Genomic DNA, 15,909 nt, shown 5'->3' on the forward strand with positions numbered 1-15,909 from the left:
CAGACTGCTTCATAACCAATTGGATCACAGCGTAACCATAGAAACAGCTTGTTTAAAATGTTTGTATTTGTTATTTCCTTTACAGTGTACAGCAGGCAACATTAGAATAACAAATAAATTAACATAGAATACAAAAGAAGTAATTTACAGACATTTCTGTCAACAGTCTTCTAACCTAAAGCTGGGGTGGTCCATTAACATGGGTTATATTTTCGCAGTGTTCAACTGTTGTCCTTTAAACTATGTGCATGCTCTTAAGATCTTTATACTGACAGCTCTCTATAAACCGCAAAGGACTGCATGAATATGCTGTATACATTGTTTAAACTGCCCCCTCTAGTGGTTACTATCCCCTGTCAGTCTGGTTTCTACACTGAAAATGTTTGAACGACCCCTGTGCACTGGGGGGCAGTATGTGAGCCCTGAAAGGCCAACAAAAATATATGGATAAAAACAATTTCGATTGTTCCCTTAACAGCTGCTTGAACAGAGCAATTTACATAGACGTATCCTTGTAGTGAAAAAAAACAAAAACAAATATGCATTTACATTTTCAAGTATGGTTAGCTCGGTTAGGACAAAGTGACAGCGACGTTGTCAGTGCTCTTCTCCGTGTCACAGTCTTTGTCTGGCGGCGCAGAGACCGGCGCGTCTCTAAGAGAGTTTGGGCCACCGCTAGTCTGCCCTAAACCTTTGTTTGGAGGATCTGCTGTGGACTCAGCTTCAGGTTCTTGCTGTGGTGCCGTGGCTACAAATAAAACACAGGTGAAGAAAGACATTACATCTATGAAAATGTCAGTAGTCATGGGGCTGGTGATTATGCAGGCAAGAAAAGGACTGGAGAGGGTTAGGAACAGCCATGAGGAAGAAAACAAACACAATAGTCCTTGTTTGTGCGAATGTCATCAACAGCATGGCTGTTACCTGACTGGGTGCAGGACTTCATGTGTTCTGGCCAGTGGGCTTGCTGACAGGGGTAATCGCAGTAGCTGGTGTTCCAGCAGCAGTAGAAGATGGCCTCTTTCCTGCAGTTAGCGCACCACTGTTTCTTCTTCGTCTCGTCCACTGCTTGCTGCTTCTCCAGCTCCATCTGCTTCTTCACCTCAGTCACCAACCTCTCTCTCTCCTGTTCCAGGCTTTGCCTCATCTCTGCCATTGTAAGCTCTATATTGAAGTATGCAAACACAATCAAACACAAGCAAACCTCCTTAAACAGCTCTGGGGAAAGAGGACGACATGCATAGTATGCTGCTGATCGGTTACTTTCTCACCAAGATTGTGCTTCATTTCTGACAGCTCTTGTTGATGCAGCCACTGTAATTTTTCTATTTCAATTCTCAGTCGTCTGATCTGAATTAGAAACCAATGAGCATGTTAGGGGCCAGTAAAGGGTCACATGCAAAGCCACTGTTATGATCTGAATATCGATCAGCATCAAAAGGGCAAAGAGCAAACACTTACCTCTGCTATTGTATTCCCTGAAGTACTCTTAGAAAGGTCATTGTAGATTTCATTCATTGTACCTTTGATGGCATCCATTATCTGAAAAACAGTGGACCATAATATTCTGATGTCTTATCATCTTTGATTTACATTTTGTGTAGAAGCCAAAAACATGTAGTTTGAAAGGCATCACAAACTGACATCTACTGTATCTCAGCATGTTAAGCCTCTTTCACACATTTTCCTGGTAAATTACTGGGATAACCTTTCAGGCACCACAAGTAATTTCCCCTTTTCACACACACAGCTACATTTGGGAGCATATCCATCTTGCAACTATTCACACAGGCCATTGCAATGTTGGAATACATGCAAGGGAAAGTTCAGCAGATGGTGGTTATATGGCGGGCGTCAACCTGCATGTGCAAGATGTACCACAGAAGATGTGTCTTATTATTTTCAGGATGACAGCTGACAAGGAGCTGTTTTTATCTGGTGCTTTTGTAACATATCTAATATTCTACAAGTTTGCGAGACAGGTCATGTTTTTTCATGATTTACTAAACGTAAACAAGTCGCAGATTTAAATGTCTCATCAGTAGAGTCTTTGTTTTGGTTTGCTCGCTCCACGTGGAAGCATCTTCCTTCAGACAGACATCACCCTGCGTGCCTGTCCCTGCAATGTGACTGCTTTCATTCTCAACACATCCACACCGACACTTTCCCTGAAATGTAACTCGGTTTTGACGAGGAAATACAGATTCCCCTGAATATCAATCCTTGCTCCCATTCACACATGAATCCATGCAGGAAATGCTCCAGAACATTTCAGAGATCGTCTGCATGAGTGAAAGGGGCTTTTCATCAAGGTTATTTAGCCAGACAATGATCAGTCAGTGCTGAAGTCCAGCAGGTTTGGCACCTTACAAAGCAAAAGCAAACGGAAAAAACTTCCACTAACTTTGTTTGTGTACTTGGCAATGTCTGCAGCCACGTCCGCTGAGGCAGTGGGAATATACAGGTCTGTTGCCACTGGTGAAGATGTAGCAGCTGGGCCCAAACTTGATGCTGCCATTATGGCAACAGAAGCTGGACTGCTGGATACCAGCGTGACAGCCGACGTGGATGTGCTGAGTGGAGTGTCTTTTTGTTGAATAGCTAGAATTAAGACACTATTAATCAGAAACATCATTATGGACCAACTGATGCTGAAATGCTTAGCATGCATATGTGTTGCTGCGTAGGGTAAATTGTAATATTCCAATATACAAGTAAAATGAATGTACAGTACCGTAGATATTAAAAATCTTTTTCTAACCACTAGTACAAGGAATTTAGTTGTATACTGGCCCACACACTGTGTAAAGTCATACTTGAATCCTGTCATGTTGTCTACCTTTAACAGCCTGTCTGGTCTGATAGCGTGTGCTTTGTGAAGACTGCTGTGCTGAAGATGAGGATACCGCTGTCGAGCCGTTCCCAGTGGCCTGTGTCTGCACTTGAGCCTGGCCTTGCCGGGGAGACGACGCCTGCATCTGTGTGGTCGCCACAGGCTGCTGGTTCTGTTGCTGACGCTGCACCTTCTGCATGTGCCACTTCTGAGAGGAGGTCTGAAACTTGGCAGTGGGATTCCACACCACGGCTCTCTGAACCACTGGCACTGTCTCTCTGGGAAGCAGAGGGCGCTGTTTCTTCAACGTTGGTGTAGTGGAGGCTGAGGAGGAGGAGGAGGAAGGGGGGGGTGTTGTGGTAGCACTGGACATGGTTGTAAGACTTATGGTTGCAGGAGAGGGAGTGGTGAAGGAGACCATGGTGACAGGAATGGCCATAGGGGACTGCGTGGAAACACTGGAGGGCGTGGAAGGAGCCGCACTGTTTTGAGACGGGAGTGTCGATGGGGTCAGGGCTTTACCTACAAGGGAACACATCTACATTATTTACAAGTTCTGCCTGTACAAAACTGCTGTTCCCATCAGTGACATTACTTTCAGTGTGTTTTGAGTGTGATTAGAGAAAAGTACAACTCTCACCTTCAGGTTTACTGGCAGACGACTCTTTAATACTGTTGTCCTTCCTGCTCCTCTTCCTGTCTTTGCCTCCCTGTTCCTCCCCAAGGTCAATAACCAGCTCTCTCTCAGAGTCAGAGTCCTCCACTGGCACAGACTGCTTTGCCTCCTCCTTCACCTGAGCTTTCTCTCTGGGACCAGGTGATGCCGGAGGTGCTTTTGTCTTCTCTGGGCTGTCTTTTTCTGAATCTTTACTTATTTTCTCTTTAGTCGGAGCATCTGATGCTGTTACAGTGGCATCACCTGTTGCAGTGGAATCACCTGCCGCAGACTCAGATGCCACCAGCGTATCAGCTTTACCCTCCTTATCTTGGCTCGGGGAAGGTAGGTCTTTAGCCTTACTTTTGGTTGGCTCCCTCTGGGCTTCATCATTGGGTGCTGCTTCCTGACCATCCTTGGTCTTTTGCTCCTCATCACTGGCATACTCGCTGTCACTGGAGTCAGATTTATCAGAGTCTTCTGAGTCACTGTGTTCCACACCTTTATACACATCAACAGAGATCTCATCTATGCCTGCAAAACACAAGAATAGGAGGGATAGCACACAGAGGCACAAAGAAGTAACTGGATCAAAATTGTTCAATACCACAGCACAACATAGGGTGTAACGGTATGCATATTCATCCCAAACTTTTAAGTACAGAAACAACAGAAATACTTTAGAAATGTTTTTTTTTTATTTTCTGGGAGAAGAACTCTACTGACCCAGCTGTGCCTTGCAGCTCTCAATGGTTTTGTCCAGGTTGAGCTGGAAGCGGCTCTTGATCTGTCTTTTTGGGGAGGTGAGGACTGGTGTGGCTCCTTGTTTCTGCTGAACCGTTTCACTCAGTTCCTTTAGGTCCATTTCTGCTTTACTCCGATCTGGAACAATACAACATAACATCAAACAGCAATATCTACACAAGAGAAACCGACCTGTATTTGCTCACAGAGAATCAACATGTTGTCAAACACCTTCAGGTATAATTGGCATAAAAGATTCACCTAGGTTGAGGTTCAGAATGCTTCCTGTCGGCGGTGTCTTCTCCTGCTTGGGTATGCCAGCAGCTTGAGAGTGGAATGGTTTAGGGCTGTCCAAAGAACTGCCTGCAGGACCAGGTCGAGGATGGGCAGGTGATGCTGTTCAGACATATTTCTTGTTAAATGAAGTCTCCTCCCATCAGACACAAAGTACTTGTTGCTACATTAAAATGCACCTGGTGAAATACCTGTACAGTCCGCGGACTCTTCTCCCGCGTTGTACTGATTGTTTGGAGCTTTCGTCTGGGACTTGTCCCCCGTCTCTTGTTCCCCATCCGAACCAGTATGGGCAGAGGAGTTGGTGCTCATGGGGGAGCGAGGCATGTCACTGACAGGGAGCCGCCGGCCTGCTGTGCTCCCTCCCATCCCAGCCCCAGACAACATGGTCCTTGCCAGAGGGATCTTAGGTGATGCTGTCATGTCAAAGCTCAGCTTTATCTTCTCCTGTTTCTCAGATTTGACCGGGGTGGATGAAGGGTTGGAGGGATCCAGCAGCATCTGGAAGTTGTTGTCAGGAGTGTAAGGTGTCCTAAAGGGGGCGTAGTTAAAGACTCCAAACTTTTTCCTCATGTTCTCCACATAGACCTCCATCTCTTGCATGGCACTGTTGAAGATGCTTTTGGTCTTCTTCACAGAGAATGGAATCTCTTTTGACATGAGGTAGCAATTGTTTAAAGGAACCCAAGCCCTGAAGGATAAAGATTCACGTCATAAATGAACAACGAAATGTACCTCGTGGTCCAAGTAAGTGAAGCACAAAGGGATGATACCTGTCATGCTGACCAAAAAAGCGAGCATCCACTTGTCCATCTTTGTCCCGCAGAGCTTTAGCAGGCCAGAATGGAAATCCTTTCAGTTTGGCCCACACTAGAGGGTGCGGGTTACTCTGCAGACATACAGTAAAACACTGGAACTAAATGGACGTATTCCAGTGATCTATGATTGAATGAGTAAACAATCTGGTGGAATCAGCAACAGAAACTTCCAAGTTACTCAACTAGCTTACACAAGGCTCACAGAACCAGTTGTCTCTCTTTTGGCAAGCAGACAGATAACACTCAGGACAAACTTCAATCTCGTTCATCTGCAATGAAACAATCAAAGAACATATGAAATTAAGTTACATGATGCTGTCACATCTCTAAATCACTCAAATAATCAGACATACAAAATGTTTCGAACCCAAACCACACACCCACCTCATGCTCACAGATTTTTACTATCACTTTAGCAGTTGCCGTGAGTTTGTGATTGCCTGAAAGAGGGAACTGAAATTACAAACTAGCAAAATAAGTTGCTTACATCTAACAATAAACAGTGTAACATTGCACTGAACATCACTTAATCTATTTCATGACATTATATATACATATATATTGTAATTTAGCACGATGATGATTTAATCCTTGTTGCCCAGCCTTGCTTAATGAATCATACCTCCATTGTATATAATACAGTTGTGCAAAATCCATTTTGCGTCTGCCAAGAAGGCCTCAGTGCAGCCATACATTTTCTTTTTAATATTCTGCAAAAAGGAAAGATTGAACAATTTCAAGCTTTTATAACATTTCTACATTCATATTTTCAAAGCATACTATGTGACAGGTTGTGGTTTACCTTCTCCAGCGTGCAAAGATCCATAGGGTGAAAAATGTACTCTGCATAATCTGGATGCTGTTCAAGAGAGACAGGTTTCTGGAAGGGTTCCGTCTATGAAATTGAGAAGACAGGAAAAAAAATGAAGGTAGAAAAACTCAAAGGCCAAACGTTCTGCATAACCTTCCCCTCTACCGCACAAGAACATGCTACCACCATGCTACTACTAAAAACTCTAAAAGCCGCTTCAAACAAAAGGAGGAAAACCAGTGGAGGAAGAAATCATGACGGGGTCTTGTTAGTGGTGTAATTGATTACCCAATTAAAAGTCTTTCTCTGCGTGGAAGCTGCATGGGGGGAGCGAGATGACAAGCGGGGATGATCCTGAAAGAGAGTGAGAGGGGCAGCTGTATCCTCACCACCAGCTAGCATGTTCACCTTCATGGTTTCCAGCCATGACAGGCCCATTATAGTACAATGACTATGATTGTTAGTTCTGTTATTAGAAATAATTTGCACATGCAAATCAATAATATATCATGCTGGACTGATATGTGGAAAAGTAGTATTTCATGGTGCAGATCTTAACATCTGACACGACTGCTGGGAATATGATGACCAGAAAAAAGCGTGTCTTTTGTCTGCTTAAGCAATCTAAAAATTAAGACTGGCCAGAAAAGAATACATGCCAATATCCAGGTGAAATTAAAATGATAACGGACAGAGTACCGCATCAGTTTGGTAGCATGAAACCTCTGGAGAGACAGAGGGACCAGAATACTTACACCTGGCTGTTTCATCTTCTGAAGGGCAAACTTTAGTAGGTAAGACAGCTGGTCTATGGTTAGCATCATCATGGCTTTGCTCTGAGTCTCTATACACTCAGCAACTGTTATTTTCTGGAAGACATCAAGAGGAAAGTAGTTGAAAACTTTTGACTCGGCCTGTACTTGCACAGAATATATGCAGGCTCTACATGTTTCTATGACTTACGACGAAAGTTACTGAGACGTCCTCTATAATTAAAAAATACTTCTACTTCTTGAATACAGCCTTTGAACTATGGCTTACAACACCCAAACACTACACACATTCCTGGGTGAGTACCTCACACTCTGGACAGAACCAGTCGCCCTCGGGCTCTGCTGGTAGTTTGAGGCACTTGGCGTGGTACACCCTGGGGCAGAGCTCACAGCAGAGCACCTGGCCCTCGCGGTGGCACAGCCAGCAGTAGAAGTCATTCCTGCCGTCCTGTGGTACAACATCAACAGGGTCTGTGGTGAGTGCTGGCTGCTTCACATAGTAAAAGGGACCATGTCTTAGTTCTGACTGGAATGCAGGCAAAAGAAACACAAAGTTGGGGGAGGTCAAAATCAGGCCAGAGATTAGAGAAGCCAAGCAGACATGCACAGCATCAACAAACGTCACACCAAAGTCAAGAACACAGCCTCCTGTGAGTCCTGATAAGTACAAGAGTTACACACTAACTGCTGGTTTGATGAAATGTCTGGTCTGGACATTCATTTGAAGTCACGTGACTTGCTCGACTGTCTGATTTGAGTCTGTATTTTAGATCACGACCATCACCAATGCGACAAAGGTAAACAGTGTGGACAGCTGTGATTAAACTGACAAAACCTCACAGTCACAGTGACTACTTATCATTTACAGAGGTCAACCTGATGTACCATGTGTATGCTACAAGCAATCATGTACCAACTCTGCATTTGTGAACTGCTTTGAGGACAAAGGCAAAGCATGCACACAAAAAACTTGACTGGCCACAAATAATCACAACTCGGTAGAGTATAAAGCGACAGAAGGGCCAATGTTAAGTAAAGACACAAGCACTTCTAAAAATTGTTGTTATCAGCAGTATGAGACTGAACAATTACTCATGTTAAGTGTACATCAGTGATGTTTATTCATACGGCAATGGCAACAGTCCTAAACATAACATGTCACTGTTAAACACAGTGACATATAACTCAATATTCTATAGTCTGATTCTGAAAGACTTCAGATCTTAATGGAGTAGACTCACAGGGTAACTCCTGATGTATAGTGATACTTTCAAAATATTTAGATCACACATCACACTTGAATCAAACTTATGACAGACAGCTGGAATTAAACAGTGTATCACAGATTTTCAGGTACACAAAAACATGTTCCGTTACTCAAATGTCAATCTTACAAAAGTCTGAACTTTGTAACTGGTCAGAGCTTAAAGGAATAATCCACTAATGCAATAAGTTTAGCAATAAGGTACAGCAGGACACAAAATCACTGCCCCAGAGCAAACTGTAAGAGTGCTGGTCAAAGGTAAGAGCGAAAGAAACTCATTTATGAAAGTCTGCATACACAACATCTCACTTTTTTCAATGAATTAAATGAATTGAACTGAAAGAACTCCACCCCTGTCTGCTCCACTGGAGCTGGTAAGTGGCTAGAAGTTTAGATTGTGGTTACACTGGGCTGCTTCCAGGTGTGGATTCAGTTAACTGTGAGTGATACATGTTGATGTGGAGCAGTGCATTCTCCCAAAAGAGGGAACCTACCCCAAATACATACCGAGCTTAAAATATGGACAGAATTTGTACTACTGATCACAACTAACCACGAAGAAAGACTGTGTCATAAAAAGTGTCTCATAGTATCTGAAACAGATGCATATTTTGACTGACACAGCTCTATATGCACCTACATACAATACAGACTGACATTTGTGTTATTGATGTTTTGTGATTTCTACAAATTCTTAATGAACCTCAAAACACAAATATGCAGGAAAACAGAAAAAATGTTTGGAAAATACATTAAGTTATTCCTTTCTTTGCATAAAAAACATTGCGTCAGTTTGTCCTGATGTGTTTCAGTAACCTTGTGCAGGCCACTCTCTTACCAGATAAATCATATGGCTTGTTAACAGCAGATTAGCGGCACAGACGAGTGCTACGCACATCGTTGCACACAGTTATTTCTGACTGTATATCATTCATTTCTCACCCCTATTACTTTCATTTTTCAAGCAGTTCTGTTGAATAACACATTTTTTGGTGCTGTCATGGCACACAGTAGACATACAATCAGCTAACCAGAGGTGCGTCTCTTTCAGCCTTCTCGCATGCTCGCTCTCTAAATTCAAACCTATGTTTTATGTTGTTGAGCCAGAGAACGATAATATTCCAATCTGGATGCATTTGCCCCTTGCATTAACGTGCATTACTCCTTATTCAGACTAAATGTCCAATAGATTGCACTCTAATACCAGGTGTGAACGGGAGAGATAGAAGGTTTAAGTGCTGTTTCTTGGTCATTGTTACCTGGTCTTTGCTGCTAAGAGCACCTGGTTTCTTCTTCTTTTTCATTGGGCAGGGCGAAGTTTCAGCAGACGAGTGACCGTTGGATGAGTGAGAGGGACTCGGCATCTTTCGTTTTTGGGACATCCGCTCTGTTGAGCCTGTGTCTGAAACTGCAGACAAAGGTCAAAGATTACACAAACCAGGAAGGGGGCACTGATGGCTTCCTTAAAGCAGCCTTAAAGCACAGTTTTCTGACATCCTATCTGGAAACAAACTTGTGCAGTATACTCTCACCTTTGGACCGAGTTGAGATCTCCATTCCTCCTGCTGTGATCTCACTTTTTCCTTCGTCCTCTGTCACACTGATGTAGAAAAGGGCATCGTCAAAGCTGAACGTTTCTCACATCTATTATTTATGCTATTATCATTAAGTCAAAAAAGATATACGAAAGAAATTGATCTTTAGAGGCATGGCTGCTTGGTTCTGACGCAAAGTGTCAACATAATTCAAAGTATTTAGATTATCAGTGGCTGTCAGTTGTATGCAAAATAAGTGGAAATGTAAATAACCAGATTTTCAGTGCTGATGCTGAGATACATTCCTGCAGAAGTTTGTTATCAGACTCTCCTACTCCACTTTCCTTTAGGAAAGGTCAATTTTGCCTTTCTCTTGACATTAATATAATTCTGGTTAGCTCTAGATACTCAGTTGGGAAAAGAAGCATCATAAATCTTCTGTAAAAAATTCATATTAAAACCCATCCTCAAACTGCTACCTCTAACAAAGCGTAATGGCAAAAACAGAAGCTGCAAAGGCTTAGAGTGATATCAGTGATTTCATCAGTAAATGAAGTTATCTGCAGTCACATTCAGCAACCAGTCATCAAGATTTTTTCTTTTTGAGATAGTAAAACGCTGAAAAATGACGTTAATGAATTAATCCTGATTCTACTAGCAATGTGTGCAGCTGACAAAAACATCTGTTTTCTAGTCTGCTGAAGCTTACATGATTTCAATGAACACATCAAGACAATTATTACAACATAAACCAATGCAGGACGGCACTGCAAAATGTCTAATGGCAGATACGTTGTCTATGATACAGGTACGATATAGACTTAATAAAAATGAACTGCAACTTTCAACACACACCATTACTGAAAATACTGATAATACAGTAATTATATCAGTCAAACCATCCATCAACAACTTAAAGACACATCTAAAAAAACGTTTAACTCCAAAGTAGTACTAGACCACAACTTGATGGCTCCATCAGACATCTTCTAAATCTTAAAAACACTTGAACCTGAGTGAAAGCAAAAGTTAACCAATAATGGAGCAAAAGCAGCTGTGTGTGGCCATTCTTCAATTATAAATAGCAAGCACCTTTCTCCACTGACCACAGGTCTATAAATAGTAAACATGAAAACACAGAGAGCAGAATTTGCGGTGTCTGAACCTTCTGATATCCAACAAGTGAAAAGCAGGTAAAGACTTGTCTGCCGTTTCAAATCATTCACATAATATTCATTGATCAAGTGACCTGATAACAGACAGCACATCATGATGATTGCATAATCACAGCAGACCCGGTTCTGCTGAGAGACATTTCCTTGAAATGCAAGCCACAATTTGCTGTGAGCCACCCTCTTTTCAAATCTACACAACAGGTTTTTCTCAGTTTCAGTTCAAGATGATTCACCTTGGTTTGCAGGTGCCCTCTTCTCGATCCTATTATTGTTGCCATTTTCTCTGACGCCACAGTAGATGCATCAGCCTCACTGTTCAGATGGCTTCAATTTTACCAGTTTTTATTTCACTTACTCTGGAGGAAAGCACCATTTCACTGTTTTGTGTGGAAAATACACAGGCAATCACTGTGAACAAAAAATACTGCTTCCATGTCTACAATCTTGTTCACCAAACCTCCTTCCCTCCTCCTCCTCCATCACTACAGAAGGATGAAATGACAGACAGGAGCACAGCACATCTGCAGAGACAGACAGGAGTGCAGTGAAATGGCTTTACTGGCCTCCTCATCTAGCCTGTCTGGACACCCTCAGACAATCAATCCCAGCAACATGCTGTCCTGTCCAGGGCAGGGAATACAGCAACATCAGACAAAGAGAAAGACATGGACAGGCACAAGGAGGAAAATCAATGCTGCCCATCCTGACAAAAACATTTTTAAGCAAAGACCACAGATCACACGACACAACCTCTTGTAACCTACTGATACAACCCTTTCCACACCCACCACTGCCATAACATCCATGCTTCAATGTAGGAAATCAACAGCATACCTTTTTCTTTTGTCATATACAGATTCTTCAGCCTATTCTTTAATCTTTTTCAATTATTGAGGGCGTTGGGGGATGAGGGAAAAGATGGGTCCAGGTTTCCCAGAAGGCCTTCTCTCCCTGCTGCTCTCTCCTGCAATTGTCAATCTTTAACCTCGGCTGCAGGCTGCCGATTGGCTTGAGCACCACACGGAGGTGCCTGATTGGGTGCTCAGCTCGGTGTGCCACACAGGCTCTCTTCTCCCCGCTCTCCTCAGCCACAGTGCTGCAATGCAGAGAGGACTGCTCCTCACTGTAGCTGAAAACCTCCTGAAAACCAAGTCCCTCACTCCCTTTAAAGCCCATGCAGACACATACTGGCCGTGTGCCTTTTATCAGACATGTAAGATGCAGCTCTGCGGGCTTGACAGGGAAAGGATCAGATTTCCTCCCTCGCTGTGCTCTCAGACAGTGTATATGTATGGCATCCATTTTGAACACTCTCTCTCTATCTCTCTCTTTCTCTCTCGCTCTCTCGTCCTCTCCCTCTCTCGCTCTCTCTGACAACGCACCGCACACACAGCATGTACACAAGGCACCAGTCAAATCTGCTGTGAAGGACCACATGCGGCTCATTATCTGCCCCAGCATGTTGATATGCAGCACGGGCCCTAATACTGGACACAAAGACGGGACTGAAAATGTCACAGGCCTCTCAGACAGCAGAGAATGCATACCCCCGTCCCCCCTCCCACTCTTCTTCAGCGTGTACTGTCTCATAATCAATATGTGCCTGGAGAATATATGCATTTCATTGAATCGACACTAGAACTTCAAAGCATGAATACAGACGATGCACACATTGAAAACACACTGGGAAATATACAGTGCAACACAAGCATAAACCACCCTTCAGAAGACAAACACGTCCAGGGCAAAATGTCAAGGCCAGCGACGTCATCTACGCAACTCCAACAAGGTCAGCTGGTGAATATTTTAAAGACAGACTCCAACCTCAATAGGCTGTGCGTGTCAGTGTAATGCAGATGTAAGTGTGCCTCCACCAATCCTCACACCATAGTGGACTGAAGGGATTAGACAAATTACCAAGTACCATTGACAAAACACTGGGGAGGGGTGGTTTGCATGACCCTGGTCAAGCAATATTATGTGCCCCATTATATCCAGGCCACAGCTCCCCTGGTTATATCTGAAACAGAGCCTTTAACAGGCATCATGCACTAATAATGACAAAACAACTCACAGATTCCACCTGGATTACATTTAATGTCCAAGACTAAAATAACAATATTGATAAACTGGCAGAAATAGATACAATCAATGAATCAATTCAGGCATTTTTAAAATCTGACTCATGCACACAGAAAACCAACACCAACAACGTCACATATAAACAGAATTCAGTCTAACCTGGTCGACTTCAAAAACAGGTTTTCAAGCCTGTGTGGATGAGATGAGGTTTCTGTGCAGAGCCTTTTCAGAGGAAGTCCTTCCCTTCTCCCTTCCTTCTCTCTTACATACAAATACTCAGTGTGCTTGGAGCAGAGGGACAGAAAGGGGAAGCTCTCTAAAATGGCTGACACTCGGCAGCAGAGAACAACACTGGGAGGCAGTGCTCACCATTAGGCTCAGGCAGTTCCTCCAACCCTGTGATATATAAGCTGCTACGGCATATTTAGTCCGTAGATAATTGGTATTTTAGAAAACTGGTGAGCAGCTTACAGGATTAGGCCTGTGAAAAGCATGTTTTTTATTCACCCAGTAAAAATGGGTATAATGGTGAGGTGAACAGGGGTTTAGGGTGAAGTGTACAAAAATTAGGCAACTAGACAATTCACAGTCTGTTCTTCATTGCCATGTTACCCTGGCAAACAATTAACACCGGTGCCCTGCTGTCTTACTCTCATGCCAGTTTGAGGCCTAAATTAAACTTGCTGTGCTGTCAGTTTACCATCTGTTAATTCCTCTGAGGACTCCCCTCTGCAGTGCTCCCTGTCTCTCCCATCCTGCCTGGATCCCTCGCCAGGCCTGCGATCTTGACAGCATAGGCCAGGGGCAGCCACAAAAACTCAATCCTCGTTTGATTATGATAAAAGAAAGCAGGTTTTCTCAGTCAGGGTACCATGAATATACACTGACCTTACACTTGACCAGTGGCCCCCTATTGTATGTGTCCAGACAGCCACCCAGCTAGCAGAGGCAGTCTGTTGTCCTGTACATGCTATGCTCTCCTTCCAAGCTCCACTCCTATGCTATGGGGTGACAAATACTCTTCCCCCTCCCCCAGTTTGTCAGACAAACCTGTATTATTACTCAGGCACGGATCACACACAGTGGCTGGTGCCTTGTCAGTAGAGTAGTATATGTGAAAAAATGAAAATAAGGCTTACCTCTGTGGATGCATGGCTAAAAACTCTGTGTGATATGTCAATGCTTATTAAAACATGGAGGACAGCCCTGTCAGCCCTCACCCTGCTCAGAGCACAGGCACGGCTCTCCAAGCTGTCCGACTCACTGCTCTGATATAAGGCACACTGAGACTGGCCACGCATGCTGGCATAATGTAAGGCAGCTGCTGATTGGCCAATGCATTTCCTGGCTGCTTCTCTTTTGTTGAGCACAGGCAAGCTGAAACGCAGTACTTGGAGCAAGAGGAGCTAGGCCCAGATTAAAATAACCAGCCACTGAACACCTATCAGCCGAAAAGAAGACTGCATACGGCTGCTGTCGTTGCATACACTTGCTGCAAAATAGGCCTTTGGGGCAGCTGTGAAGGATAGTCAGCAGATGTGTAAATAAACCACAGGCCTGTGGAAGTATTCTTCAGGAAGAATTTGTCAAGCTAGTTCCCCCACTCAAGACAAACCATCCATCATAGGAAAGATTTAGAAAAAAAAAGCAGCAGGTAAATGAGCACTAAATGTTTCTTTGACCTATACAGGTTTAACAACACTGTTAAAAATGCAGACTACATAACAGCGATGTGGCAGGAATCTGAACTGGTGTGATTACATGTTAATAATGTGCTTCCAGATAGGCCAAGATTATACTGTTAAGGCAACAGTGTTTCTCAGTTTCTGTTTATCTTTCAGTCTCAGTTTCTGTCGTTCCAGCATGATTCAACAAGATTCCCAGTGACTCAAAAGAAAATCTCTCTGACTTCACAAAACACTGTGAGCACAGTTCTGCCACATTTATTGTAATTTTGCCATTTTAGGAGTTTCCTGTTCTCTTTATTTTGCCTAATGTATATCTTGGGAAACATCTGAGCTTATCTGAACAATAGGAAGAAGTGTGACGTTCTTGCCTATGCTGATTTTTATTTTCCCTTTACATTTTTCAGTGTTAGAAAAAAGAAATTGTTACTTTAGTTGCACACTTATGTCCGTATGCAATGTGTGTGTGCAGCTCCCTCACACATACTGCATGAACCAGAGCCTATGAACAGAGAGAGCCTGCAGGAGAGAGGGACAGTGTCCAGTTAAAAAGACAGACATGTATTCTGAATGTTTGATGGAGTGAAAGATAAAAGAAAGATGAAAGATAAACAGATTATTCAAACTTTATAACCATGACTTTGTCACTAGTTATGAATGATTGCTTCTCTGCAGGTAAAACATTATATGCTAGAATTCTTTGTTTGTTTTAGTTGGTGGAATTAATTTATAACTTTTTTTGTTATAAGATTAGAGGATCATCTGCTTGCACTACATGGGGAAAGACAACAGCGACCTCTTGTGGGGAAAATGTATAACCGCACACTGCACACGAGCCGAGAGATTGTCCAACTTACTCATATCAACAACTACCAAATAAACACAAAAGTTCACCAAGGAGTCCCATTGGACATGATCCGTCCTAACAGGCCAACAGATGTGTCCCCATCACAAAGCAGGGAAGGCATATGAGTAATGCAGGTTGGATAATGACTGGGTGAGGCCTACATTAATACAGTCATCATGAATGCACCCACTGGGAGTGAACAGTTTGCGTGGTATGACACAATATTCAAACAAACAAACATCCTCATTTAGCTATGGACTCGTGGACAAGGTCAGATGAACTTCCAAGAGGACTCAGGAGCAAAAAGTCCCCCTCACATACACTGTCCACCGAAGGCTAGTCATCTTATGCTTGACCTGCCTTCAGATTTGCTAAGTCGGGTAATGAATGGCG

General features: G+C 43.2%; 1 protein-coding gene across 9 annotated transcripts; it reads right to left on the reverse strand.

Annotated features, from left to right (window-relative positions):
* Positions 1 to 48: 48 nt before the first annotated feature.
* zmynd8 (zinc finger, MYND-type containing 8) lies at positions 49 to 14,236 on the reverse strand. 9 transcript variants are annotated; one of them, XM_076751878.1, is made up of 21 exons: positions 14,124 to 14,236; positions 9,725 to 9,792; positions 9,452 to 9,600; positions 7,233 to 7,376; positions 6,911 to 7,024; positions 6,444 to 6,509; positions 6,147 to 6,239; positions 5,967 to 6,054; positions 5,729 to 5,784; positions 5,536 to 5,613; positions 5,300 to 5,415; positions 4,718 to 5,217; positions 4,494 to 4,628; positions 4,215 to 4,370; positions 3,474 to 4,022; positions 2,840 to 3,355; positions 2,405 to 2,601; positions 1,462 to 1,542; positions 1,272 to 1,350; positions 925 to 1,164; positions 49 to 748 (listed from the first exon to the last, which is right to left on the reverse strand). In XM_076751878.1, exons 1-21 carry the CDS (start codon positions 14,135 to 14,137, stop codon positions 573 to 575), a joined length of 3,615 nt encoding a protein of 1,204 aa, XP_076607993.1. In that variant the 5' UTR covers positions 14,138 to 14,236; the 3' UTR covers positions 49 to 572. The 9 variants fall into 9 exon arrangements, with proteins under 9 accessions (XP_076607993.1, XP_076607961.1, XP_076607976.1 ...); XM_076751846.1 differs by having other exon boundaries at positions 7,233 to 7,454; XM_076751861.1 differs by lacking the exon at positions 14,124 to 14,236 and adding an exon at positions 13,144 to 13,253 and having other exon boundaries at positions 7,233 to 7,454.
* Positions 14,237 to 15,909: the final 1,673 nt, after the last annotated feature.

This window comes from Chaetodon auriga, chromosome 2, assembly GCF_051107435.1.
Source record: "Chaetodon auriga isolate fChaAug3 chromosome 2, fChaAug3.hap1, whole genome shotgun sequence".
Lineage (NCBI taxonomy): Eukaryota > Metazoa > Chordata > Actinopteri > Chaetodontiformes > Chaetodontidae > Chaetodon > Chaetodon auriga.

Coding starts and splice junctions, on each gene's coding strand:
- zmynd8 (XM_076751846.1), bottom strand. Junction 9,601..9,724: donor GATCTCAACTCGGTCCAAAG/GTGAGAGTATAC, acceptor CTTTGTCTGCAG/TTTCAGACACAGGCTCAACA. Junction 2,602..2,839: donor GACCAGACAGGCTGTTAAAG/GTAGACAACATG, acceptor TCTTAATTCTAG/CTATTCAACAAAAAGACACT.